We start from the raw sequence: 27940 nt of genomic DNA, 5'->3' as shown, positions 1-27940 counted from the left end.
TTCAGTCAGTCCAGCCGTATGATAGAAGCTTCACGTCAGGACAGCCGTTCAGCTTGAGCTCCGCTCCAACCCTGACTTTATCTCCGAGCACCACATCCACAGTTTACCTCAACACGGCGATGGCATTCTCCGCACAGAGGAGGGTAAAGAGCACGCAGATCAGGAGTATTTAAACGACGATATTCCGAGAGACGCGCATCATGCTCAGGTGGTCCGTGTTTCCCACCGAAGAAGGAGATCATTCAGACTGCGTTCGGAAGAGAAAACAGTCGTGTGACTGTTCAGAATATTAATCAGGTTTGTAAATGTCATGTATGATGATGCATTCAGCTCTGTTTGCGCATGTGGTGTGTTTTTTCCGATTAACACAAGATGATTTTAGCTATAACGTAGAATGACTGTCATGTGTTTACAAATAACCAACAGTGTTACATAAGAATTTTTGAGGCATAATAATGCCTATATCAGTGAGGCGCAAGTTAAAACTTAAAAAAAATTAAAACTCTTTTTTCTTTTTACTCATTTTCTTCTTTTCTTTTATGTAGACTTTTTATCTAATCATGGAAGAGAGCAATACCTGTGAATCAGTCCCAGATTTGAAAGATCTGGAGATGAAAGTGGGGAGAAAGACCCCAGAAGGGCTCCTGAAGTGGATGAGAGAAGAGCACAAAATGATCTCTCATCATCAGCCAGACAATAATGAGACTGAGAAGAAAGGCCTCGATGGGAAGATACGAAAACTTAAAATGGAGATGGTAAGAGTCAAATCTATGCATTTAACATTAAAAAACGATAAATTATTTGGAGCATAATTTAAATACAATTTCATAATTTCAATAAATTCAGATTTAGACATTAATGTGCAGTTACAACTGTGACAACTAAAGGGCTTTTTAGTTAACCCTAAACTATGGGCAAACCTAAGTTATCTTGCTTCATAGTCTCAAAATTTACCCAGGGTTAACAATTAATCTTTAGTGGCATATTCATGTCCTGAGTACATTCCTAAACCTGGGGTTAACTTTGTGGTATCAGTGTCATTGATTGGATTAATGCATCATGAGTCTCATTTACTCTTAATAATGTAAAGGATCTTGTGTTTGTGTTGTACATCTCATCCTGTTCTTTTTCATGAAAAACTTTTTCCAACACCATTCATTAGTTCTAGAACAGGGTTTCTTAACCCTCTGTAAAAGCAGTGCTAACACTGACAGTGTGAAATGTTGTTTCCTGCGGTTAAAAGCATGTTTAGAACAACATTAACCTGAGGTTAACCACATGGTGAAAAGCCCTAAAGAAACAAAAAAAAAGCGTTAATGATATGTGCTAGTTTATCAATGTGTATAAATGACAATGTAAAAGAAGGCATGCTACTTGGTCAGTTTGTTTTCTCATCTTTATAAAACACAAAGCTTCCTTGAAAATTCCAGCGTAAAGCTTTTATATACTGTACTCACTACGAATGAATATGAATCTTTTCATAACACAACTCCCAAGAAGTAGCCTGCAGCATGTTGTCGTTGTTTTGATTTTGAAGGGTCCCAACCCACATTCCACAAACCAAATCAACCAGAAGCAAAAGAATTTCTTGCAGCATTGCCAAACAGTAAATAGCGTATAGAAACATGATCCTAAACTGTCATAATAGGCAATAATGTTTTAATGAAGGGATGAATTGCTTGCAACCATATACTGTGATGATTCTGAAGTGAAGGTGTGGTTTGTGTTGATTTGCTGCTGTTTTCAGTCTTCATGCTTCATACACTTTGAAAAATGCTGGTTTGCTTCTATCCAACTTTGGGTAAAATATGGACAAACCCAACCGACTGGCTTAAAATTTCCAACTACAGTACATTTGTAATCCAATTTTAAAGTAACTGCTGGGGTTGTCCATATTTTATCCAAATTTGGGATGAAACAACAGCATTTTTAGTGTACTGTAACTTCAAGCTCTTGGGGCAGATACGCCCTGGCTTGTATAAAGAATTGTTGTAGTTAGGGAAATGAGCTTGTTTCCCTGTGGAATGCAGAGCCATTAAGCAAATGGACCCTGATGTTGTTGCTATGGTGCTCTTTACTGAGTGGGAGACTTGGTTAAAGGCCCCAAAGCTGTCATGAATTAAGCTACAGCCAGTTGCATTTCTGATTTTTGGAAGGCAGCGTTATTAATTTGGCGTCATGATGATTGCTGCGGATACCTCTGTGATTAAGACATCCTAACATGTCAGCAATTTATGAGCCAGGATCTGTGTAGACAAGCCTCTGTGGTTCAGATAAAAACAAGTGAAGGGTGCTAAAAGCAGTGTCTTGACAGATTTCTCCAATTATGCATTATGTATTTATTATATAACAATAATTGTATTTGTACTCTTTGTGTAAAACATCTAGAACAAAAATTTACATAAGGCCTACGGGTCTAATCCACCAGTGTAATTGCACAGTAGGTTTTGATTAAATGAATGTAGCCTTTAGTCAACAGAGACACAGAGAAACATTTCATAGACCCAACATTCTTGAAAACTATAGTGCAGTGGATCTCAAACCTTTTTCATCAAGTACCACCTCAGAAAAAATTGTCTCTCCAAGTACCACCATAATAACCAGTATTGAATACAATAACATAGTAGGCCTATTTAAGCAGCTACAGCTCTGCACAGTTAAAAAACGTGGCAGATTAATTCTTCTTGTTTAGAATATTTATCATTATCAGCCACTTTAAACATTATAAATAGTTTGAACATTAACACTGCACTGTACTTACAGGTAAAAAAAATAAATAAATAAAACGTCAACGTTTAAATTTAACTGTGCTTTTAAAAGTTAAAAATGGCACTGTTCATAAAAAGTAAAAAGAAAACTTATTCATCAAAACCTGGAAATGTTCCTTAGACCTCATAAATATAGGCTATATGTCATCATATCATATTAATGTATACATTTTTGATACATTTTTAAATATACAAATAAGTCATATATACATGCAACACATATCTTTGAAATCTAAACATTAACTTGTATTTTAAATATATGAATTGGATTTACATGCTTAAGCCTTAAATTGGAAATTAGATCTGCTTACTGTGCAGATACGAGTCATGTTTAAAAGATGGACACAGTCACAAATTCGGAATTGACCATCAAGATCTGCAGAGTAAATGCAGCCTCAGAGAATCACTGCTATAGTGCATTAATTCCATTAACAGTCCAGTTATAACTATGTTATATTGTATACTTTAGTTCTTTAGATTGAAAATCCACAAATAGCAATCATTTTAAATACACTATGCAATTGAGTTACTATGGAGACCCGGAAGGGACGTGACGGTGGGGACAAAATTGGTGAAAGAAAAAAAAATCTGAGTGGGAGAAAAAAAACTGAGTGATAGGAAAACATGTTTCTAAGGTTATTGCGTTCCCTCGCAAAGATGTTTTGCGTTATCCCGCACAAATGTTTCTCCACAAACACTTCCTGTTCACTTCAATCATGTAAACCCAGGGACGTAGCGGACATTTTAAAAGTGCGGGGGACGGCTGTATGAGATCATGTGTTCATATAATTATTAATCACCTGTTTGTAAATGGTCTGTCTCTAAAAGTGAGGGGGACAGATCCCCCCGTCCTCCCCGGTTGCAATACCCCTGTACTAAACCCTTCCGTTTTTGCCGAAATTTTCCCGTATTTTACCATTCTATTCCACTATCATCCTATCATTAAGTATTTTCCCTTATTTCTGATATATTTTTAATCTTGTAAGCTTGCTGAAATTAATATTAAAATGTCTGCTTTCACTTTCTTTATTTTAAAGCTGCGCGTCGATCGTCGCCTTTCATATGCTACATCTATACCAGCGAATGCATGTATTAGCGCTGACTGACAGACACGCTCCGTACAATAAACTGATCCCAGATCAGCTTCTGTACATGCCATTTACAGAGGAACAAAAGTGCAGGACACTTTTGGATTCGGGTGTGTGTTTAAACAGAAAGAGAAATACACTAAATAATATGTAAACATCTCCGTCCTGCATGTTTTATTTTAAACAGCTAATTTTCTCTTAAATGAGCACAAACAGTTTCTAATGGAATGCTTTCATTATAGATCTGTGCATTCTTACAGAGACCCCTCTGTTATCAAACTTAACAAAACGAGAAATTCATTTGCTGCTCATCTGTTTGATAACGGGTGTCAGTTTAAATGGCGTGTACAGAAGCTGATCTGGGATCAGTTTATTGTATGGAGCGCGTCTGTCAGTCAGCGCTTATACATGCATTGACTGGTTCAGAGGTTGCATATGAAAGGCGATGATCAACGTACAGCTTTAATGGAAAGAAAGTGGGATAGAATGGTAAAATACGGGAGAATTTCTGCAAAAATGGGAGGGTTTACGTGAATGAAGTGAACAGGAAGTGTTTGTGGAGAAACAGTTTTGCGAGAGAACGCAAAAAAACTTAAAAATATATATTTTCCTCCCACCCATTTTTTCTTTCACCCATTTTTTTTTCTCCTACCCATTTTTTTTTTCACCAAGCCAATTTTTTTCTCCACCACTACGTCCCTTCCGGGTCTCATTAAGAAGCCTACTGTTAAACTTCCCAGTAGTAAAATATTAGTTATGGTAAATAATGGCTTCCAGATTCAGTTTCACAACATAACACTCTAGAGAGTAGATTGAGTGTAAGACAACTGATTTGTTGTTTTACTTTCCTCTTGGTGCCATTTTAGGCCCCTTTTCCACCTGGTATTAACATTAATTTTCAGTGATCTGATTACAAGTGGTCAGTCGAGACACATATTTCCACCTGGTATTAACAAGCATTCAAATGCATCTCTTGTGACCAGTTGCTCTTCCCTCTTATTTCATCACACTTTACATTCACAGAAGCGCTTAGTGCACAATACTATCGGGTGAACGAACCATTGCTAGTCAATAGGAATGCAAGAGTATGAAAAGTTTCTGGATGTTACAACAGTTTAGTTTTGGTACAACACAGCGATGTATGAATATCTTATCTTGGTGCAATTTCTCACAACATGTCTTAAAATGATCACATTTTAGGCATGTAAACAGTAGGAGACTTTTGTGGCACAAACCATAGAACACAACAATAGAAATCCATTCAAAAGTGTTTCTGGAGGTGGTCGAGAGTGGATAAGCTTTTTTCTTTATCATCGCCCACTTTTGATCTCATAGACAAAAATGCATTATAAAGGGATAGTTCACTCAAAATTCTAATTCAGTTCATTAATCTCATGTCCTTTCAAACCCCTGAGACCTTCATCCATTTTCAGAACACATCAACATAGACAGGAGCGGTCCTGACTCATTTAAAGTCCAAAAAGGTATAAAAAAAAAAAAACAGATTCTGAATCTTCAGTGGTTCAATCAGAATATTGTGAAGCTACGAGAATAGTTTTGTGGTTATTTTTCTTATGTCAGCGTCAACGTCAAAATTCACGTGAACTTTGAGTGAAATATAAATCATCAAACAGATCCAAGTTAGATCGCTTCATGCTAAAACCCTAGAGCAGATGCTAGCCAATCACGTTTACGAAACCCTGGAAAAGTAATGTGATTGGCTGTTGCTCTCTGCAAAGTGTAGACGCGGACATATTTTGTGAATGAACCTTGAAGCACGCAGAAATTGTGAAGTGCGCACCCGCGGAGGTGTGACAAATTTCACACAGTGTGCAAACATTATCCTCGGTAAACGCGGTGAAGATGTGCAGCAAGTAGACGTCTAATGACCAAGATGAGCCCATAACTACGAAAATGCCCGACATGAGCAGGATTTTGAGCAGCTTTCTAGCGTGCACGATCATAGCGGTAAATATGCATCTGAGCAAGTCTCTGACAGTGTAATATGGCTTAACGTAACATTATAGCCTTTGTCTTTCGTACGTTGTTATGAATAACTTCACATGAATCTGTGTGCTGACGACGCATGCTTTACTTCAGCACAAAATTTCTGTTATTGTTACATTCTTTCTAGAACGTGCAGTGATCAATGTGTTGACTGCATTTATTTAGCAGTAAAATTAGCCCGGGTGCTAATGTTGCATTATTAACGAAATGAATGTGTTGACCGTGCATTTGTTTTGCACTGAAATCAGTAATTGGTAATGTTGCATTCTTTTGCAACGTGTTATGAGCTGTCAAAGAGCATGTAAATAACTTTTTCTTGCAAATAAATCACAAATTGTGGCAAAACATGTGTGTTTTGTGTTTTATTGATGACGCCAACAGCGACTAGTCAACGTCGACTCGACTTTGATCACATAAAAGTTGACTATCAAAAATCTGAAGTCGTTCAACCCCTATTTTACTCGGTGGCCATCTTTGAAATGCTCCTAGGGCTGTATGCTCGGGCATTCTGTCTGACTGGAGAAACATCAAATACTCTAAAACTGTTTGCCAAGCTTACGATTACGACATATTTGGGACCACCAATACAATTAAACATCAACTGTCTCTTAAGTTTCATGTCTAAACGTCAGAATCCTTTGCACTCGTTTTAAGGTTGTCCGAGCTAATGCGCATTCGTACTCGAAAGCAATGAGATCCCGACATCAACCTCATTTATGGCAGTGTTACACATTATCATCCTCTGAATAATGATCGTCTGATCGCGCTGCTCTGAAATAATCCGCAACTTGGTTTTGATGGTGAATCTCCTCCAGAAATGACAGCGACTCTTTGTTCTCAAGTTTGAAGGCATTCGAGTAGTTTCTGTCATGTGATGTGTGTTTGACAGGACCGACTGTACCTCGCATTCATTTTTCATTTTTTTCATTATTTAGCACAGATTTCAAGCTTTATGTGGATATATTTCTATGTTTGTGAAGTTTTCGCTGAGGTTCCAGTGCGTTTGTTGACCACCAAACTTTCATAAAACACACGTCTGCTCTGAGCTTTTCCCGCAGATAAATGTCAGTCAATAGCCATCGCTAATTAACTCCTGTACTAGGCAGGGCTTCATTCGCCATATTGACAGTTACACTTTTTCCCATTCAAAACTACACAAGTGTCACGTCTTGTGTATTCTATAGTCTTTGATATACATCAGCAAAGCACAAAAATGCTCTTGTGAATGAGCACCATATACTGACACTCAGAAGAAGAATATGTAGAATGAAGTCATTATTTTATTTACATGTGCACAACATAGTCTTTTTTTAGCTTGATAGTATTCAGATTTAACCACTGAGGTCTGTTCTGAGGATGTTTTTTTTTTGTATTTTTCTGGACTTGGTCCCCTGAAAAGTTTTAGCCATTGCTGTCTATGAAAGATCAGGGAGCTCTCAGATTTTATCTAAAATAACTTAATTTGTATTTCGAAGGTGAACAAAGGTCTCAGTGGATTGGAACAACATTAGGGTGAGTATTTAATAACATAATATTAACTTTTGGGGAAATGAAATCTTTCCTACCAGATGTAAACAGGACCTGAAATTAGATGACTGATTTGTTGTTTCGCTTTTCTCTTAATGTCATTTCACACTGCTCCCATATGGTCACAAGCTTCAGCAAGTCATTGAACCTCCATCTGTGACACTATCACCCAAACTGCTGTAATATTGTCACACACACAATGTTTGTCCACCCCTGATAATTTTCATAGTTGCAAGCCATCGCCTGGCCTTTTAAATCAGCAATTTCATTTGGATATATTTTATACCCTAGGGAAAAAGCAACATTTCAGTTCTAACATCACATTTATTTAATCAACAGATGCAATGTAATTTAAGTCTTAACAAAAACAGACAAGTGCAAAAATTTGGGCACCCCAACAGAACAATGACATCAATCTTGTGTGCAGCCACCTTTTGCTGAAATAACCTGTAGACGCCTGTAGACGCTTCTTATAATCAAGGATATGTCCCTGAATTCATGTTGAAGGCATTTTGGGCCATTTTTCCATGCAAAATTTCTCCAGTTCAGTCAGGTTTGATGGGTGCCTAGCATGAACGACTCTTTTCAAATCAATCCCTAGATTTTCGATGATGTTCATGTCTGGGAACTGGGATGGCCATTCTAGATCATTGTATTGTGTCTGAGCATGAATTACTTGGTAGATCTGGAACTGTGCTTTGTGTCATTGTCCTGCTGAAACATCCAACCCTGCTGTAACTTCAGTCTCTTGACTGATTCCTGAACATTGTTCTTCAGAATCTGCTGATACTGGTTGGAATCCATGCAACCTTTAACTCTGAAAGGTTTCCAGTAGCTGTGCTTGCCACACATCCACACAGCATGATGGACAGTCCACCATATTTTACAGTAGGGAGCAGGTTCTTCACCTGCAATGCTGTATTCTTTTTCTGCCATGCAAAGCGCCTATGGTTGTGGCATCTGTCAACAGTAGATTTTTGCAAAATGATTTAGGCTTGTCCAGATGAGCCTTTGCATACCTCAAACGACTCTTCTTGTTGGCAGAACACAGAAAAGACTTCTTCTGCATCACCTTTCATTGAGCGGTTCTTTGTGAAGAGTTTGCAGGATTGCGACTCAATGCACAATTACATTATTAGCAGCAAGATGTTCCTGGAGCTATTTGGAGGTGGTCTGTGGTTTGTCTGTGACCATGCTAACTATTCTTCGCCTTTGCCTTTCAGATGTATTTCTTGGTTTAGCACATCTTTCCTTCACAAGAGCTGTTCATGAGGCCTTCCATTTTCTTACTATATTTCTGACGGTGGAGACTTTAAACCTTTGTGATAGCTTTTTGCATTCATTTCCTAATTCATGTTGGTGAATTATCCTAGCTTTTAGGTCATTAGGAAGTTCTTTTGAGGTTCCCATGTTGCTACTTTCAGATTGACAATAAGGAGAAGCACAACTACCAATCAGGGGTCTCAAATATTCTCTTTCCTGACTGGTTACACCTGTGTTAGCATTGTTAAGGTTCACTGAGTCACTCAAATCAATTTTGTGTTGTAATCAATCAGCATTAATTGACTACAGGTTTTGAAATCCACACAAAGGGTGCCCAAACTTTTGTATAGCCAATCTTTCAGTTTCAATTTAGTTTTACACATCTCAATAATGCTACGTTGCGTATTTCTGTCTGAAATCATAACATTATCTAGCTTTCTCTAGAAACCAAACGGCATTTCGCTGTGATCTTCTCTTATAAAGAATGAGCACATAATTATGCAGCCACAGAGGGGTGGCCAAACCTTTGCATTAAACTGTACACACTTGTATATGTGGTTTACGAGGACTCTCTATAGGCGCAATGTATTTTATACTGTAGAACAGTGTTTCCCAACCCTGATCCTGGAGGCACACCAACAGTACATATTTTGGATGTCTTCCTTTTCTGAACCATTAACTTCAGGTGTTGGAGTCTCTTCTGATGTTCTGATAAGATGATTCAGGTGTGTTTGATTAGGGAGAGGTTGAAAATGTGGACTGTTGGTGTGCCTTCGGGAACACTGCTGTAGAAAACACTGCTGTGGGAAACACTGCTGTAGAAAATGCTTATTATGTGGCCTTACCCTACTCTTACCCCTAAACCCAACCCTATTTGAATTTCGAAAGACCCCATTAAGTATGATTTTTAAGTGTTTTGAATTACGAGGACACAGGAGATGTCCTTTTAAGCCACAAAAAGAAGTAAGCACAGATACGCCATTCATTCACTCTCACACATTACAAAAGGACTTTAGAAATCAAAATGCTTGATATTTATGTCACACCTGTGATGTGTTTGTGGAAAGAGCGAGAGAGGGATGTCCTCATTGACTTTCAGCATCTTGGCCCCCGGTGAATGTATCTCTCTTTCTCTCTGCCTGACACACAGATGGGAAACACAGGGGATGGTGTGCTGACAGATGGAGGAAGGGGCGATGACTCTTCCAGTCTGATAGAGAGAGAGGAGAGAGGGAGAAAGAGTGAGAGAGAGTGGGAGGACGGAGAGGTTAGGAAGGAATGCACAGAGATAAAGTGCACATGTCCTGCTAGATGAAAGAGAGAGAGAGAGAGCAGTGATGTATTGGAATATAAGAGACACCTTCAATCCTGTCAGTTTTGCTGAGTGTCAGGAGAAGCAAAAGACTGATGCTGTTTAATTAAAGCAGAAAGGCTGGAAACAGTTTGCAAACATTCACAAATAGGATGGTATTCAAATGTTTGGGGTCAATAATATTTTTTTGAACTGAATGCTTATTGTTTATATTCAGCATGTGTTAAATTGATCAAAAGTGACTCAAAGTAAATGTGACAAAATATTAATATTTAAATTAATTTATCAAAACTAAACTGAAAATAATAGAAAATATGCAGTTTTTCATATTTGTTCCAGGTGGGGCACCTACCAGCAGACTGCAATATTTTTATAATATTTTTACACATCATATACCATATTTTCTATTTTCATAGTACTTCTTCTACACTTGAAATACAGTTAATAATGTTTACAGTTACAGTTAACACTGACTGGATAATAATACTTATCTTACCTAATCTAGAAGAAGCTACTTTTTGTATTGATATAGATAATATCAGAGGGGTTAAAGTTAGAGACCTCCACTCTTAGTTGTGGGTTTATTAAATAAAAATTTTTTTTTTTAAATCTTTGCAGGCTTTGCAGCGGGAACAGATTGAAAAATGTGTCCAATGAAGCAATATATATTTTTGGATTTGCAAATTAGACATTCTTGTTAGGAACATCAATCAAAAACTAATCAGCATTTATTGGCAGCGCGGTGGCGTAGTAGGTAGTGCTGTCACCTCACAGCAAGAAGGTCGCTGGTACAAGCCTCGGCTGGGTCAGTTGGCATTTTTGTGTGGAGTTTGCATGTTCTCCCCGTGTTTGCGTGGGTTTCCACCGGGTGCTCTGGTTTCCCCCACAAGTTCAAAGACATGCGCTATAGGTGCTGTCTGTGCTGTATGTGTGTGAATGTGAGATTGTATGGATGTTTCCCAGTGATGGGTTGCAACTGGAAGGGCATCAGCTGCGTAAACCATATGCTGGATAAGTTGGCGGTTCATTCCACTGTGGCAATCCCTGATTAATAAAGGGGCTAAGTCAAAAAGAAAATGAATGAATGATCTACATTTACTTAGCCACACTAAATTATTAAAAGGTAACACATGAAAAACAAAATCTAAAAAATGTATCCCTTAGCTAGCAAAACTCTCACAAACTCCACCTATGATGTGATTTGTGATTTGAACACCAAATTATCACTTTACATGATAATTTTACACTGAAAAGTGGAGCGATGGCTTGCCATCACAGGAACAGCACATTCCCATCACAGGAATTAATCCCATTTTAAATTGCATTAATATTTAAATGTTAAAGTAATGATATTTCACAATATTACTGTTTTTATGCCGTTTTTGAGTGAATACATGCAGCCTTAATGAGTCTTACCAACCCCCAAATGGTAATGTGTTTGCACTGAAAATGTATTTATTGGTCACATTAAATTATTTTCAAGAGCTATATTTTACCTTAGGGGTGACACGGTGGCTCAGTGGTTAGCGCTATAACCTTACAGCAAGAAGGTCACTGGTTCGTGTCCCGGCTGGGCCATTTGGCATTTCTGTGTGGAGTTTGCGTGTTCTCCCCGTGTTCGCGTGGCTTTCCTCTGTGTGCTCCGATTTCCCCTCAGTCCAAAGACATGCGCTGTAGATATTGGGTAAGTTAAATTGGCCGTAGTGTACTGTATGTGTGTGCATGTGAGTGTGTATGGGTGTTTCCCAGTACTGGGTTGCAGCTGGAAGGGTTGCGCTGTGTAAACATCTTTGAAACAATAAACAGTAAAATTTTGAATCAACAATTATAGCTTTTAATTGTTACTTTGGAACAGTTGTTAATTGTAATAGAATATGAAAAAAACATTATTTAACTCAAAAGAGGATTTAATATAATGCTAAAATGTAAATAATTGTCCGGTCACACTTTAAATTATACAGCACTCCACTGTCAACACTTATGGCAGATTTGTGGTTTTTAAAGGGTTGGGACTGTTTTCTTCATTCATGTTGTTTATACGGCTGACTTCATTTAGTCAGCTTTATATTTAGTTTCTGACATCAGTTTTTATCACACAAAAGCATTTAGTAGTTTCATTCAGCATCATTTGCCTTTGCAACAGAAATCAGACAGAAATCTCAATTTATGCCTGCAGAGGTCTGCAAAACCCATAACTGGAATAGAATATAATTAAATAAAAATAACTCCATCAATTGTATTGCCTGCTAGATTTCATTTCTGGCCCTGATTATGAAGCTCTAAAAATGACAAACAAGCGCAATAATCATAATCCATATGATTGGTGAACTGTATTATATTTCACATGCTATACTCTATTATAATTGATATTCAAAGTTGAGTTAGTATTTTATTACTATTGACATTGTTTCACAAAACTAATATACTGATGCACATGCAATTACAAACACTAACTGTCCATATGTGAAAGTATTTGATTAGCCATTACCTTTCCCTGTGAGATTACAATTTTTAAATAAAAAATATAATTTTATTAGATTCTAACAATATTTTTCCCCATATTTTTATGGTTATTCATTCATTCATTCATTTTCCTTCAACTTAGTCCCTTTATTCATCAGGGGTCGCCACAACGGAATGAACCGCCAATTTATCCAGCATATGTTTTACACAGCGGATGCCCTTCTAGCTGCAACTAGGTACTGGGAAACATCCATACCCCCTCATTCACACACATACACTATGGCCAATTTAATTTATTCAATTCACCTATACCGCATGTCTTTAGACTGTGGGGGAAACCGGAGCACCCGGAGGAAACCCACGCGAACACTGGGAGAACATGCAAAATTCATACAGAAATGCCAACTGACTTTCTTGCTGTGAGGCGACTGTATTAAACCACTGAGCCACCGTGTCGCCCCATTTCTACGTTTATCTAAGCTTAAATTATACTTACTATATAAATTGGACTCTTATTTTGAAAATTGGACAAGATTTAAAGAAGTGTAAATGTGCTTTCTGTGAAACAGCCAGCCATGCAGGACCAAAGTCCATCTGACAGTGTCAGAACACAAAATGCTGGATATACAGATTACACAATTTTTATTCAATATCACCCTAAAGATACCATAAATAAGAGACTGTATATATTTAAATGTTTAAAATGTAAACTTAAAATTTTTTATTTATATTTTGTTAATTTATCATGTATATTGTGAAAATTGCTGCCAATGTTCAGAATGAGGCAACCCACTATGCATGGGCCAGTATAAGAGTCTGCTATTGATTCTGATGTTGTGGTAAACTTGGATAAAAATATCACGGTGTCATGTTTCTTTTAAATGTCTGGGTAAAAAACAAAAAAACTTTTTTTCCACATCAAACACAACATATTTTATTTTAGGAAACATTTTAAATATTTTGGAACAGTAAACATGTCAGGCTAAATAATGCAAATAAATCATTGACTTCTGTCTTCGTTAGTTTAGATTTCTTTATTAGCTTGAAAAGGCGTTTATGGATATCTTTTCTTTCTTTGGATATAAAGCCACTGCACTGTTCTGGTCTTTAGCATGCTTGGATTTTGGTTTATAAGTGATTGTTTTTTTTAAATGTTTCCTGAATCATGGACTGACCAATAGCTTTTGCTCTAAAACACAAAATAAAAGAGTTATGAAAAAACTTACTTGTACCACAACAACGAAATAACAGAAAATTTTAGAAAACCAGTTTTAAAACCTTGCTTTTTCCAAACTGCGGTAAACCTTGAAACTGCTTATTGTCCCATGCCTGCAACACACACATGTAAACTACTAATTAGTGTTTTCATTTTGTCATATCAATCAGCTCGTACTGTCATTTTTCTGGAGTGAAGCATGGCAATTTAAAAAACTCATCTGGTTACGCAGAGGTTGATATTATTTCCTGCCAGCTCTAAATACAACTCCGTTGGCCCCTTTTGTCAATTATAATATAATTTAGTCTAGATGTCAACAATAGCACAACTCAGCAGCAAATAAGGTGACACTGGTAGCATACACATAGCTAACTAACTCCTTCTAGCTAAAATAAACCGCTTCTCTACCACTCCAGTTAAAAGATTGTGATTCATTCATTTTCTTTTCGGCTTAGTCCCTTTATTAATCAGGGGTTGCCAAAGCGGAATGAACCACCAACTTATCCAGCATATGTTTTACGCAGCAGATACCCTTCCAGCCACAACCCATCACTGGGAAACACTCATACACTCTTACATTAACACACATACACTACGACTAGTTTAGCTCACCCAATTCACCTATACCGCATGTCTTTCGAATGTGGGGGAAACCGGAGCACCTGGAGGAAACCCACGCAAACGCCAACTGACCCAGCCAGGTATTGAACCAGCGTCCTTCTTGCTGTGAGGCGATCGTGCTACCAACTGCGCCACCGTGACACCCAAGAATGTCATTTAACAAGGAATTTACTTAATTTGTTAAGTATGATTATTTTGCACATGTGTTTCAGAGTACATCACTGTGTATCAGGCACTAACATGAGCTACAGGAGCATAACAGCAAAGCTCATTAATATTCACAACCCTTCCAAATATGGTCAAAACTTTCCATCTCATATTAAGGCCATTTTATAGGGTTTAAAACAGACCTGTAAAACCATTTCTAGAAAATTTTTGCACTTACCTAATCCACATACCTTCTATCAAGATATCAGGGCACTTAACATATTATATCTCTGCATGAAGATTTTTTTTATTTGTCTGTTGTTTTTGGAGTAAATGAGGCACAAGCTGTAAAAGAAAACCTGTTTTCTGAAAAGTGGGTGGGAAGCTGTTGCTCATTAGCATTTAAAGAGCCATACAAAAACAGTGTGCTTTTGGGGCATGTACTACTTTGTATATTTATTAAATGATCCATGAGGTATTTGTAATGGACACTTGAGACTTATTTGGCATCTTATGAAAAGGAAGGACCGCCTAATGCAGAAAGCTTGAAAACAGGGAAACCTGTGTGACTGCATGCTTAAACATATTCAATAGTTTTTGGGTGAAGTATTAAAATTTAAACGCAGCAGCTAAAAATTTTATGCATCAGCTTCACTTATTGTAGTGTTTCACAAAGGCCTGACCAAAAATGGCAACGTCAACGTTCTTCACATACCTGACCGCATGCCTGAAAGTCTCCTCATTTTTAAAGGTTTTTCTTAAGTCACTCAGTTATTTCTTGATGTCTTTGAGACTGCAGCAAAATTTCGTAACATTTCTGTGCTTGATATAACCCAACCAGTATATTTCTTTAAACACACACGCACACACACAGAGTGACGTGGTGTGGTGTGATACTTAACAGAGCAGGACACCACAGCAGGGAAAATGATCTCTCCAGAATTCCAGGGATTAGAACACAAGACGTATGAGCTATGGTTTTAAGGAGTGGGAAGCTGGAATTCTTCTGGCTGTGAGAATCTCCAGCGTGAGCCTCAGACGCTGTGGAATGTTCTCCCTAAGGAGAGTCTGTGGGTCACTGTGTGGCTCTGTGTGGAAGATGATTGCTGCAACAGTGGACTCTATTGCATGGGATTACAGTTGCATTGTTTTTTTATTATTATTTAACATATTATAAGGTCTACATATAAAAAAAAAATAGTCACCCAGAATTCTGACAGTTCGGTCATTGCTCATCTTTTTCTTTGACTTTTTTAACTTTTATGACTGTTGATTTGTGGAAAACCAAGAGTGCATTATGAATGATAGTAGCGGTTGCTCGTGTTGTGTTACAATTAATTGGGATTTTACTTTAAAAAGAATACAAAAGCAGATGTTTTTAATGAATTGGGCTATTCCAGTTCACAAAATCCGTCTGATTTATTTGATTACAAATTGGACTGATCCAGTTCTTGAGTTTAACACGCTGCTTTAGTCAAGATGGCTTACAGCCTGCTGGAACGAAGAATTGTCAATGAATAATAACATGAAATAGTGACCTTTTCTCTTAAAGAGCTATCATTTAGTCTGTTGAAGACAACTTGTATGACACGTTTATCATGCTTTAATGTCTTTTTCATGGATTAAAAGCTCTACTATTTCATATGCAAGGGAATTTCTACTTTTAACGATTTCTTTTAACTTAGAATGTAATTTGACCCAAACAGAAGTAATAAAACACAGATAATTAAAGGTTCCATGTGCATTGGTTCAATATGCTAAATTGTAGTCTACAGTAGAACCTAAGTGGCTTATAGGTAAGCTCAAAAATAAAAGAAATAATTGTAGATGCTTATTTATAATCAAATAAAAAAGCTTGGTTTTTACCAAATTTGCAATTGTAATGAATATTAGTGAAGTATTCGAGAGGTTTATTTTAGCTAGAAGGAATGAGTGAGCTATTTTTATGCCACTAGAGTAACCTGGTTTGCCCGTGAGTTGTGTTGGGGTTGGTATTAAAAGATCTGTTCAGCTCTCTGTGATCATCAATCATCATCAAATCAAGAATGAATTTTACAAGTTAAAAACGTTTTTAAACGTTTTTAAAACGTTTTTAATGAATTACAGCAATTTTACCGTTTTTATCAGCACAGCCGCATATCAGTACAATTATAAAAGAAGATGCTTCAATCCTGGTTTGTGGATGTTAAATCAGGTTTATTTTGCACAATAATATATTGGATATCCATACAGCAGTGTGTATTAATGTGTATACCGTCACATTTGCCATTCAAAAACAGTGCAAAGTTAAACGTGTGTGTGTGTGTGTGTGTGTGTGTGTGTGTGTGTGTGTGTGTGTGTGTGTGTGTGTGTGTGTGTGTGTGTGTGTGTGTGTGTGTGTGAGTGTCCGTGAACTTTCTAACAACATTGTGTGACTCGTTGCAGAAAGACTTGAATTAACTCCACAACAAATACCTCAAATAATTATTGGGAAAGTTCTCAGTGTAGTATTTCTCACAAACGTTACATGAGATCTGCTTCCTTCATGTCTGTCACTGTGCTGTTTATCTGACACACTCGAGGCGAAGATTGAGGCATACTTTGACAGGGATGTGGAAACGGTGGGCGGGGTTAACTAGCATTAAAGGAACAAGCAACAACATCAGCTACATTGTGTTCAAAGCAGAAAATTCCAATATTTTGAAAGGTATAATAAATAATCTGATGGGTGTTTTGAGCTGAAACTTTACAGACACATTCTGCAGACACAAAAGACTTGAAAAAGGGGTAAAATAGGTGCCCTTTAAACAAAATAAGATGATGATGAAGTACAGCAGGTAACTTTGGTTATTGAGCAAGCGGGGCACCTCAGCCAATGAGGTCAAAGGGGACCATTACAGGGGCAGGTGCTCAACGTGATCGCATAGTGAAAAGCATGGGGGGAGGGGGGAGGTTGCGTGGTGCGATGGACGGATGGTTGCGATCACAAAGTGAAGAGCGTGGTGGGGGTGGGGGGGTGAATTGGGGGGGAATTGTTGGGGGTGGTGGCGATTGAACAAGAGGGGCACCTCAGCCAATGACGGCAAAGGGGCAGTGGTTCTAGCCACCGGGCCACCCCCCTGTGCACGCCCTTGAGTCTATTTATAATCTAATGAGAATTAGTTGCCATTAAGATGCAATGTAACTAAAATTCAACAAACGGACCGTTAAAATAAAGTGTGACCAAAATATATTCAGTATTGTGCATGTTCATTATCACAGTATGTTGAAGTATTGAATATCGGCATATGTCTAAAATCTGTATAATCTGTATATCCATCATTTCATGAGCTTCGAACACTTTTGCTTAACAAAACTGCAAATTAAAAAAAGTCCCAAATTTATAGTATGTTTAATACGTTTAATATGTTATTATTGTATCTAAAATAATCATAAAGTAGTTGAAGAAAATAAAGTATCATTGTTGTAATCTCACGAGAAAACCTTGTGGCCAATCACACACTGTGGCATGCATATTTTTAATCCAGTGTGGATCCTCAGAGAGTTTTGTCAGATTTTTCTGTTTTCATCAGAATTTACATAAGAACTAGGAAACAATGGTGTTTGAGGCATACCATATGTCCGCTCTTACTATTCAGCTATGCCTAGATTTTTATTATATTTCATTCTTTAATCTTTTACTGTATTTTGTCATCAAATAAATGAGCGTAAGAGATGTAAATGATATTGCCTCCATAAACTTCAGAATAGTAGTGTACTGTATATCTAATTCAGCCGGCTCCTGATGTATCTATAAATATGCAGACAGTGTTGAGCCCAGCCAGATCAGCGCTCACCACATCAGTGCTGAGACGGGGAGAATATTTACGAGTACGTTCATTAGTCTCGGCAACTCAGACTGAGATGCTGTGCTGACATTAACCCAACCCAACACAGCCCACGCCAGTTCTTACAGTCTGTTCTTTCAATCTCGCTCGTCCTTTACATATTTACATCTAACCCTTTTTACTGTGAAAGAAAAAGCTTGTTTATCTTTGCCTTCTAAATTCGGCTGTATTTCCCATCCATTTGTTCTTTTTGTGTCACACGCTCTCTTTTGGGTTTTTTGGACTGTAATTAGTGTGGTTGACGTCAGCAGTGCACTATGGCCTTTAAATTACACAGCAGCCTGAATGTATAGGAGTATAAGAGTATGCTGTGCATTTACGACAGACACAATGCACTTTAACTAATGATAGCATCCTGTTCTCAAGCTAGTGGGCATCCACACGTAAGCCTTTTCTTTTTATTTAAAAAATGTGCATCAGAAATGTTTTTAAATGGAAAATTTAAGCTATTTAATCATTTACTCAACCCTGTAGCTGTTTTAAACAAATAAGAGTTTCTGTGGAACAAGATAGTAGTAGTTATAATTCAGTTTAACTCTAATGTGCTGTGAAAACGAACAGTGACCAAGAACATCTTTTCGATTTACCGAAGACAGCAAGTCGCACAAATGACCAAATAAAAAGCAGAATGTTTACTCTTTTTAGGTGAACTGCTACTTTAAGAAGTGCCGATGGGTTTCAGACAGGGCATTATCCATCAGGGATTGTGGGAGCAAGTGCTGTGGCTTTCAGAGGAAGCTATGACTATTTGATGATCGCTGTTTTATGGGCTGGAGAGCCATTCAGTCGGTTAGAAGAGTTCAGGACTTTGTGTCTCATATTACATGTGGTAAATGCATAACTTCCTGACAAAAATGCTTCACTGCTGCCAAATGAAGCTTCTTACCGTCCTTTAAAAGGAATGTTTAGGAACATTCCTCACTATTTGACAGATATACAGAAATAAAATGAGAATAGACTGTAAAAGTAGGATCTAATGATGGAGAAAGGATCTAATGTATTGATTTAAGCCAAATGACTAGCTAAAGAATCAATAGCATTGTTTTTTTAATCGCTATTGATTCTGTGCCACAGGAACTTAGTGATGTAAATGTATTGTTAATTATGTATGATTTACATGTATTTTATCATATTATATCATACATATTAAACAAATAATGTTGGACCACTTTTTAGAAAATACTATTTCAGTCTTTTAACCTCAATAAATGTTTAATTCAATATTGCTTGTTATGTTTTTGTAATTATTTGTAAGATTTAACAGCCGTTTGTGAGTGAAAATTGTACTCAAGTTAATTTTTTTGTGTATCTATCAAAATTGTAATATGGTGGCTTGAGAAAGCCAACATACTGTTATACTACATAAACTTATTATTCTTCATCTGTCTTCTTCTTCTTAGACTATTTTAAGAACTTCCTCCTAAACCGTTCATACTACAACCACCAAACTAACACCAAACCTCCAAACTATACTGAATTAAGTTGCTATATCTTTTCCAACTGATCCGACTTACGGTTTTCCGAAAACTGACCATGAAAATTTGGAAAAGTCCCATTGACTTAACATTAGTCCAAACAGTGTGACCTCATAATTTTGCGCCAGACTATCATACAGACTTAATATTCATTTAACTCAGACTACCACTGAGATTCCACTGCCAATCACTGATGACCTTTCAACTTACTAGCCACATTCTAGCAACCACTTACAGCACCTTAGCAACTGTCCCATAGATTTCATTATAAAAAATTGCCATTAGCTTCACATTGAACATACTAATGACAAACCAATTCATACTAGCAACATACCAATGACATCGATTCATACTAAAACGCACTAATCTTACTAGCAACATGTTAATCTATACTAAAACATACTAACAAACTAAATTCATGATAACATGCTAGTTTTTACTAGAGACATGCTAAAAACATGCTAGTCTATGCTAGCAACATGCTAACATGCCTTAGCAACCACCTAGCAACACCTTAGCAACCGCCTAGCAACGCCTTAGCAACCACGTAGCTACACCTTCACAACCACCTTGCAATGCCTTAGAAACCACCTAGCAACACCTTAGCAACCACCTAGCAATGCCTTATCACTCAGAACACCCTAGCAACTATCTAGCAACATCTTAGCAACTACATAAAACACCCTAGCAATGCCTTAGCAACCACATAGCAACAACTTTCAACTGCCAAGCAACACCTTAGCAATCACCTAGCAACACCTTAACAACTACCTGGAACAGACTAGCAACAGCCTAGCAACACTTAGCAACTGCCTAGCAACCACTCAGTGCACCTTAGCAACCGCCTAGCAAGGTCTTAACCAGTCAAAACACCATAGCAACCGCCTAGCAACCACTCAGAACACCCTAACAACTGCCTAGCAACACCTAAGCAACCAATCTGTACGTCCTAGCAACCATTCAGAATACCCTAGCAACCACTCAGAACCCCTTATCAACAGCCTAGCAAGAAGCATGTAAATCCATTCTAGAAACCTTCTAACATAAATACTTATAACTGTTTCAAACTTCTTAACAACTACTTCAGTTATTTACACTTGAAAACTACTTCAAACTTTCAGGCTAGACTTTCTCAAGACACCATAAAGTTTGTCTACGAACTTTACTTTTCTAGTTTAAATGACATTTTTACTTCACATTATAGTGTTTATAATATTTTTTTTGTTCTAAAGAGTTCATTCATTCTTTTCTTTCGACATGGCATATGAAAACTGCTTAGCCCAGTTTGCTGTGGGAATTAGGAAGAGAAGAGCGCTTCACTAGAGGAATGGATGTTGTCAGGAAGATCTATAAATCTCAATAGCATTTACAGTAATGGACCTCTGGCTCTGCAGTCAGCACAGGACTTAATCATGCTTGTGAACTCCAGACTTACTACAACTATCACAACTAATCAAAACACATTTAGAGCATTTAGCTGTCCAACTTCCAAAATAACCCAAAAAAGCACACTAAAGGTATGCCGTACTAAGAGCCTTAAGAGCCTTTCAATGGCTTTGTATAAGGACCAGACCAAATCTCATTCACATCATTTGAATTTCCACATATTTAAATAAGGCAGATTGCAACTGGTTTTCTTTGGACATGCAGGATTTTAATATATGCAAATGTTCATGAGATGACACCATTTTCAGTGTGTAGTTTATAGGTTATTTATAACATTGGAACAGAAGCAACATATTTTGTTTTCCCAAGGGACATTTTTTTGTGTGTGTGTTTATTTTAAATTTTTATTTATAATTTAAAGGACTACTTATGCAATTGAATGTTAAAGATACTTTAAGGACCATGAGTGGGTTTTCCACTAGTTAGTTATTGGAACTCAGAACTAGCAACCAGGGGTACGCTTCCCAAACAATGACATAACTCGTGGCTGAACTATCATAGTACAATGCATCGTTTGGGAAAAGAACAATGTAGTGACGAGTGTTTCGCAAAAACTGTAGTTGCTTTGTCGCAGATCTATCGTTTGAACCACGTTAGTTACAACGTAAAACGTCCATGATAACGTTCTAAACGGGGTGGACTACCAACTTCTTTAAAGAAAATCCCCATACTTTTTTGTGCATATTATATTGTTTTACACACACTCAACTAAAAAAAAATCCAATATTAGTTTTGGTAAAAACACGCACTCGCTTTCCATATTAGTTGAAATATTCTAAAACATAAAACCACTTGGCTAACACTCTAATCTCATATAAATCATATAAATCGTTAGGCTAATGGTTGTAATTTACAGTAGGCCATTTATTTTATTTTTATTTATTTTAATTTTTTAATTTTTTAATTTTTTAATTTTATTTATTTTTATTATTTATTTTATATTTATTATTTTATTAAGAAAAGAAAAAAAATTCTTCTTAATAATAATAATAATTATTATTATTATTATTAATTAATTATTGTTATTATTAAATATTATATATTTTTTGTTTGTTTTTTAAAGTCTACTTTTACAATTTGACACATTCAAACAACTGCTTTGAAGATGTAGCGTAAAATCCGCTTTTAAATAAAAGGTCACCTATAGGCCACAGCTGTGTTCAAAATGGCATAAATGTTTTCGAAGTGCACTGCGAAGGGAGCGCAATTGTCAATATAAAAATCGCTAAAACTGAACTGTAAAAATTCTTTGAAAGCAAATTACACCTAAGAGAGATGACTTTTTTAATCATTTCAAGTTTAAATGTTGGAACGTTCTAAATGAATAGGGCTTAACTGGGAATAGAACACAACCAGGACCTATGCTTCTAACTAAAGCTCTAGAGGTGTAGTTGCAAACGTACAAGTTTGCCCTGCAGTTTGTGAATGTTCGTTGAATCGACAGATTTGGGAAGCGCCAAATCAATAAACTATATTTGTAACGACGGAACTTGCAACCTTAGTTGGCTAACGATGGTTTTCGGAAATGCACCCCAGGCCGGTCCACCGAGAAGCTAATTTAGTTCCCCCAAAAGGCAGTCCTATAACTTAAAGTCAGTGTGAAATCAAAATTGACAGTGTTTATTTTGCTCATGCACATTGCTATTGCTTAGGTGAACAGTTAAGGTTTTGGTAATCTTCAATCAAATCTGACCTTTTGCTTCCGCATTTGGAGTGGCGGTCCTTCTCTGTTGATGCCAGTTTGATGGCTTCAGCCACAATATTTTTAACCATGCCACTCTTACCGTTAGAATTATACAGGGGAATAATGTGTAAAAAGAAAGCCCCGCCCCCTACTCAATATTCAGTTTCAGTCAGAAGCACAACAACATACTAAACTAAAGGTCTCAGCAGCCTCCGGTTCATACTGACTTTAATATTTCCAGTTCCTGCAGTGCAAACACACCAAAAAGCATCAATAGTTCTAGGAACTATGAAAAAACTTCTTCTGCCTATTCCCTAAAAACAAAAATTTTGCAATCATGGTTTCATGAAGCTTATGTTCCTGGTGTCCTGAAGTCTTAATGATAGTGAAACCATTACTTCCACTAAAGGTTCTTATTAGTGGAAAAAGTTCTTTAAGCAGCCTTTTCACTGCACACGACAAATGACAAGCAACAGACTGGAAGTCATTCGTTTTCAATGGAGAGTAGTCTGGGAGCTGCGTAGAGTTCCGATCATCTCCGTATTCGGAAAATTCGTGTCTGATTTAAGCTGCGGATACGAATATTTGAACTCCTGCGACTAGACCGTATGTGACTGGCCAACCAGATGTGATGTATTCCATTGTTGTCTAAGCAGGTCCATGCGCGCCAGATGAGAAATAGTTTTTTCATTAGTTTTTTTTTATCTGAAAAAAAGTCTATATTAAAAAACATTTCTATTCATACATGAGTAATAAAAATATGATTTTTTAAAAAATGTTGTCTCCACATTCCCTCCAAAACTTTTAGCGGTCTATGAGTTTCTAGTATTCATTCATTCAACCATGGTGAATGCACGGAGAATAAAGGCTCTTTTTGCACTTGTTTATTTTGGACTGCCACAAGGGGGAGTATTCGTGTCCAAATGTCGTGTGAAGTGGAAAGGCAGCTTTAGGTTATAACATATTCTGCAAACTAATAAAAAAAAAATGTCCTGATGTGTATGTGTATTTTCTCTGTCCAGGCTCATCTACGAGCAGCTGACGTCAAGATCTTGAACCAGTTACTAGCACTGCATGAGGGTATCGAGGCAGTGAAATGGCTCCTGGAAGAGCGTGGTGCTCTCACCAGCCGCTGCAGCAGCCTGACCAGCAGCCAGTACAGCTTAGGGGAGGGTCCTGACACATCCTGGAGAGGCAGCTGGAGCAGTCTGCAGGACCCCCATGACAAGCTGGACAACATTTCCATCGGCAGCTATCTGGACACATTAGCCGATGAACTGGATGAGTACTGCCCTTCCAGTGGGACTGAGTCAATACTCTGCGCCACTTCTATGGGGACTGGAGGAGGGGTCGGCAGTACCACTGTATCTGGAAGCAGACCTCCTCAAGTCAAGACAGATGGCCCTAAAGAAGAAGCTCAGGTTTGGAATAAAGCACCGTCTGAGACAGCGAGAGCTAACAAGACCAATGGAATCCTGGACAAAACAGCGACACAAATGGTCAGCGCAGATTCGCCCAGAGCTTGTCTCACTGAGAAGCTTGGGAAGAATCTGAGCCCTAAAGTCAAACCATACAAAAATGGCAAGGTTGAGCTGGAGAGCTGTAAAAAGAACGGCAAAGTTCAACTGGAGTACGATGCACATTGGCGTTGGGTTCAGTCGCAGGATGATGTAACGTTTTTGTGATAGTATACACGATTATTTAGCCAAAGTTGGGAGATTGGGGTTTAAACACTGAGGTTTTGTTTGCTGACTTTCATCTTTGATTAATGTGAGGCCAGATTCTCAGGTCTCCTTTAAAAAACAGAGGTTAAACGTTAACAACAGGAAAGAAGCTTAGACATGGGGGTTCAGAGTTTAAAAAGCCTGAATTAGTGGTTGTTAGATGTGTATGGACGCATGTTTCCTGTGTGCATTTCAGTTTTTTTATTGGCATCGATTGATTTAGCAAAGCTATTTATTAATTAGCCATTAATCCTTTATTGCATATTCAGTGCAGTCATTTCATTTTAATTATAATGATGTAATTGCAATTTGGTGTGCTTGCAGTAGTTTTTTTTGGGCTTTTAGAGATTCTAAATTTTCAATATGATTATCTGAAAGGAACATCAAATCAACTTTTTGTAGTATATTTACATTAGCATATAGATCTGCAGTACAGACCGATTAAAATACTTTTAATATCTTTTAAGGTGCTTTCACACTAGCACTTTTGGTCCGCACCCGGGTTCATTTGACATCAGAGTATGGTACGTTTAGCTAGTGTGAACGTGTCTTCTGAACTCGGGTCACCCATGAACCATACCTGAGTCCACTTGAAAAAGTTGGTCTGGGGTACGGTTCATGCGAACTCTGGTCTGGTTCACTTCTGGATTGAATGCAATCGTACCAAATAATTGAAGTGAACCGCCAACTGTAGAAAAAACTATCGTTTTCATAACGTTCATTTGTGTGTGTGTGTGTTTATCTGTGTATCACGTACTGTACTTTGGTGACAAGTGGGACTGAGCCAGTGCAAGCACAGTGATTATAGCCCCTTTCACATATACAGACCTTTCTGGAAAATTACCCACCTTTTTGAAAATACCGGTAAATTCGTTCTGGCTATTTTCCGGAAAGAGACGTTGTAACATTAGCGGTAATTTGCCGGAATGCTACACTGTGTGAACGAAGAAGAAAGATTGCTAGAAGGAGCGCATTCATGTCTAGAAAGCGCTGACGTGAGACGTCTACTTTAGCCAATCAGAACACTCAGATGCATTCACGTCCACACGGTTTATGAAAATAAAAGCCTTTGAATATTTTTCCTGACACATTTAGCTGCTAGATGTAAGTTAGATAACATTTCTATGTTAACTGTGTAAAAGATTATCGATAAAATGCTTATAATAAGCCGTTGTTTGTTTACCTTCAAGCTCTGACATGTGTGCATGAGAAGCAGCCGGTGAGCGCCAGCGCACACACATATTATGTACATCTCGACACACGAAAGTGTTCCTCCATATGTTTTTATTGAAGCTGTTCATAATACTTATCCATCCACAGAGTTTGTAATGTAGTCAAATGTTTACAAATACAAGCACAGCTGTTTAGAGGTCATTTCTGCTTAATAATGTCCGAATTTATCAGTATTTTGGAATGCATGTGTAAATTGTCTTTTCCAGAAAAATACCGTAACGTCTTTGCCTGTGTGAACAGCGCTTTTTTTAATTTACCGGTAGAGTCGTTCTGCAAATTTTCCAGATAATTACCGGTATTACTGTGTGAAAGGGGCTGATGTCTGCTTGTCTCCTCCAAAAACAGCTTCTGCAGACATCGCGCGTTGTTCTGAACGCTTATAATATTTTTGCCGTGATATGCGGACGTCTATCCATTTTGGCGCTTTGCTTTTGTGTCCATCACCTAGCAACAGCCGTACATAATAGCAGCTCAATGATGCAAGCGTACCGGGGCTCAGACGGAAAAAAAGACAGTGTGAACACAAACTAACCAAGAAGGTGGCAAGGGGGGACAATCGAACTTGGGTACGGTTCAGGCAATTGTACCAAGTGTGAAAGCACCATTAATGTGGGGGACTAAGCTACATTTTCAGAATCATAACTTCAGTTGTCACACAATCCTTAAGAAATCATTCTAAAATATTGATTTGGCATGGAGATACTGTCAATGTATAAAAAAGTAATATCTAATAATTTTTTTTTGGAAGCTATAATGTCACCGTTGATCATTCTGATGCATGATTGTGTTTTCTTTTTTTTTTTTGAAGTGAGTGAACAAACGTACTTAATATTTTAACGTGGACCAAAGTTTGTTTAGATATATACAACAGCTTGAAACCACAGCAGATGTATTTTTATTATAATATAAGAGTGCATAGATATTTATGCCGTGACCATTTTTGTGACCTTTCTGCTGATTACAATCCAGACAAAATGAAGCGTAGCGTTTGCTCTTAAACCGAAGGGAATGTTTAAATCATGTCCCATTTTACTACCAAAGTCTTAAATCTCCTCAGAGTATGTTTCTCAGAGTTAGCATCTAAAGGTCAAAGAACAAATCCATCCTGAATACCAAGCATGCTCTCCCATCTGCTCCAATGTGACCCTGAATCCAGAATCAGCAACACCCTTGAGTTGCCTTTGACAATTAATTATACAATCAGAATGTCCTTTTACATACCTATATATGATTGTTTATTTGAAAACTGCTTGTAGTTTACGCTGTCTGTCAGAATGCTAATGTAATTAATCAGTGAAAAATGCTGTATCGCAAGACTAATCAGGTAAACTGTGGACTAGCTTTAAGTAGGATCCTGCTTTGGAGTACCAATTGGCAAATTAAATAAACTCGAAAACAGGAAATGAAGGATGTCATATGGCTTGTTCCACATTGCACAGATTCAACAGAGTAATAATGCTCATACAAACGCATGGGGACCAGTGGTTGTGCTGTGATCTTTGCATTTGTGTCTTTTCCCTTGATATTTAAAACCTTAAGCACCCAAAGTGCACTTTTGATTTAATGTTGGCTAACGTGTTAATCAAGTTGTTAATCTATATGTGGTGTAACTTTGACAGTGTCAGCACTGGTTATAATCCTGCATTGCCTATGTTTTGTATGCCAAAAGAACTGCATTGGTGTAATATTTTTTTGGAGCAACAAAGTACTATCAGTATTCAGTAATTTAACACATAGTGTTATGTAATAAAACATCATACTATATTTGTGCATTCGCCTGATTGTTCTTTGTGCTTATAAAAAAAGTGTAACTACTGGCTGTGTTTCTAGATAGGAAAACATAATTATTATATAATATAATGAGTGCTTTTTTACAGCATAAAAACATCACGCCCATGGAGAGTCATCATAAGTCACATATAGTTGTGTGTTTGTCACTCAGCTGTTTGTTTAGAGGCAGGTAAACGGATACGAAATAAACTCTTGAATCAGTGGTGGATCATGGCAGGGATAGGTGCAGATATTGGAGTTGCTGGGGATGATCAAAGAGATGGCATGCGAGCACTAAAAAAATGACCAATGACTTGGTTGGAAAGAGAT

The 27940-nt window shown here is 37.5% G+C and overlaps 1 protein-coding gene across 1 annotated transcript; it reads left to right on the top strand.

The window, feature by feature from the left end:
- Positions 1 to 5: 5 nt before the first annotated feature.
- lurap1 (leucine rich adaptor protein 1) lies at positions 6 to 27537 on the top strand. The gene is made up of 3 exons (XM_056460017.1): positions 6 to 297; positions 546 to 755; positions 23906 to 27537. Exons 2-3 carry the CDS (start codon positions 561 to 563, stop codon positions 24566 to 24568), a joined length of 858 nt encoding a protein of 285 aa, XP_056315992.1. The 5' UTR covers positions 6 to 297; positions 546 to 560; the 3' UTR covers positions 24569 to 27537.
- Positions 27538 to 27940: the final 403 nt, after the last annotated feature.

This window comes from Danio aesculapii, chromosome 6, assembly GCF_903798145.1.
Source record: "Danio aesculapii chromosome 6, fDanAes4.1, whole genome shotgun sequence".
Lineage (NCBI taxonomy): Eukaryota > Metazoa > Chordata > Actinopteri > Cypriniformes > Danionidae > Danio > Danio aesculapii.
This window is presented reverse-complemented; position numbering and strand designations above follow the sequence as displayed.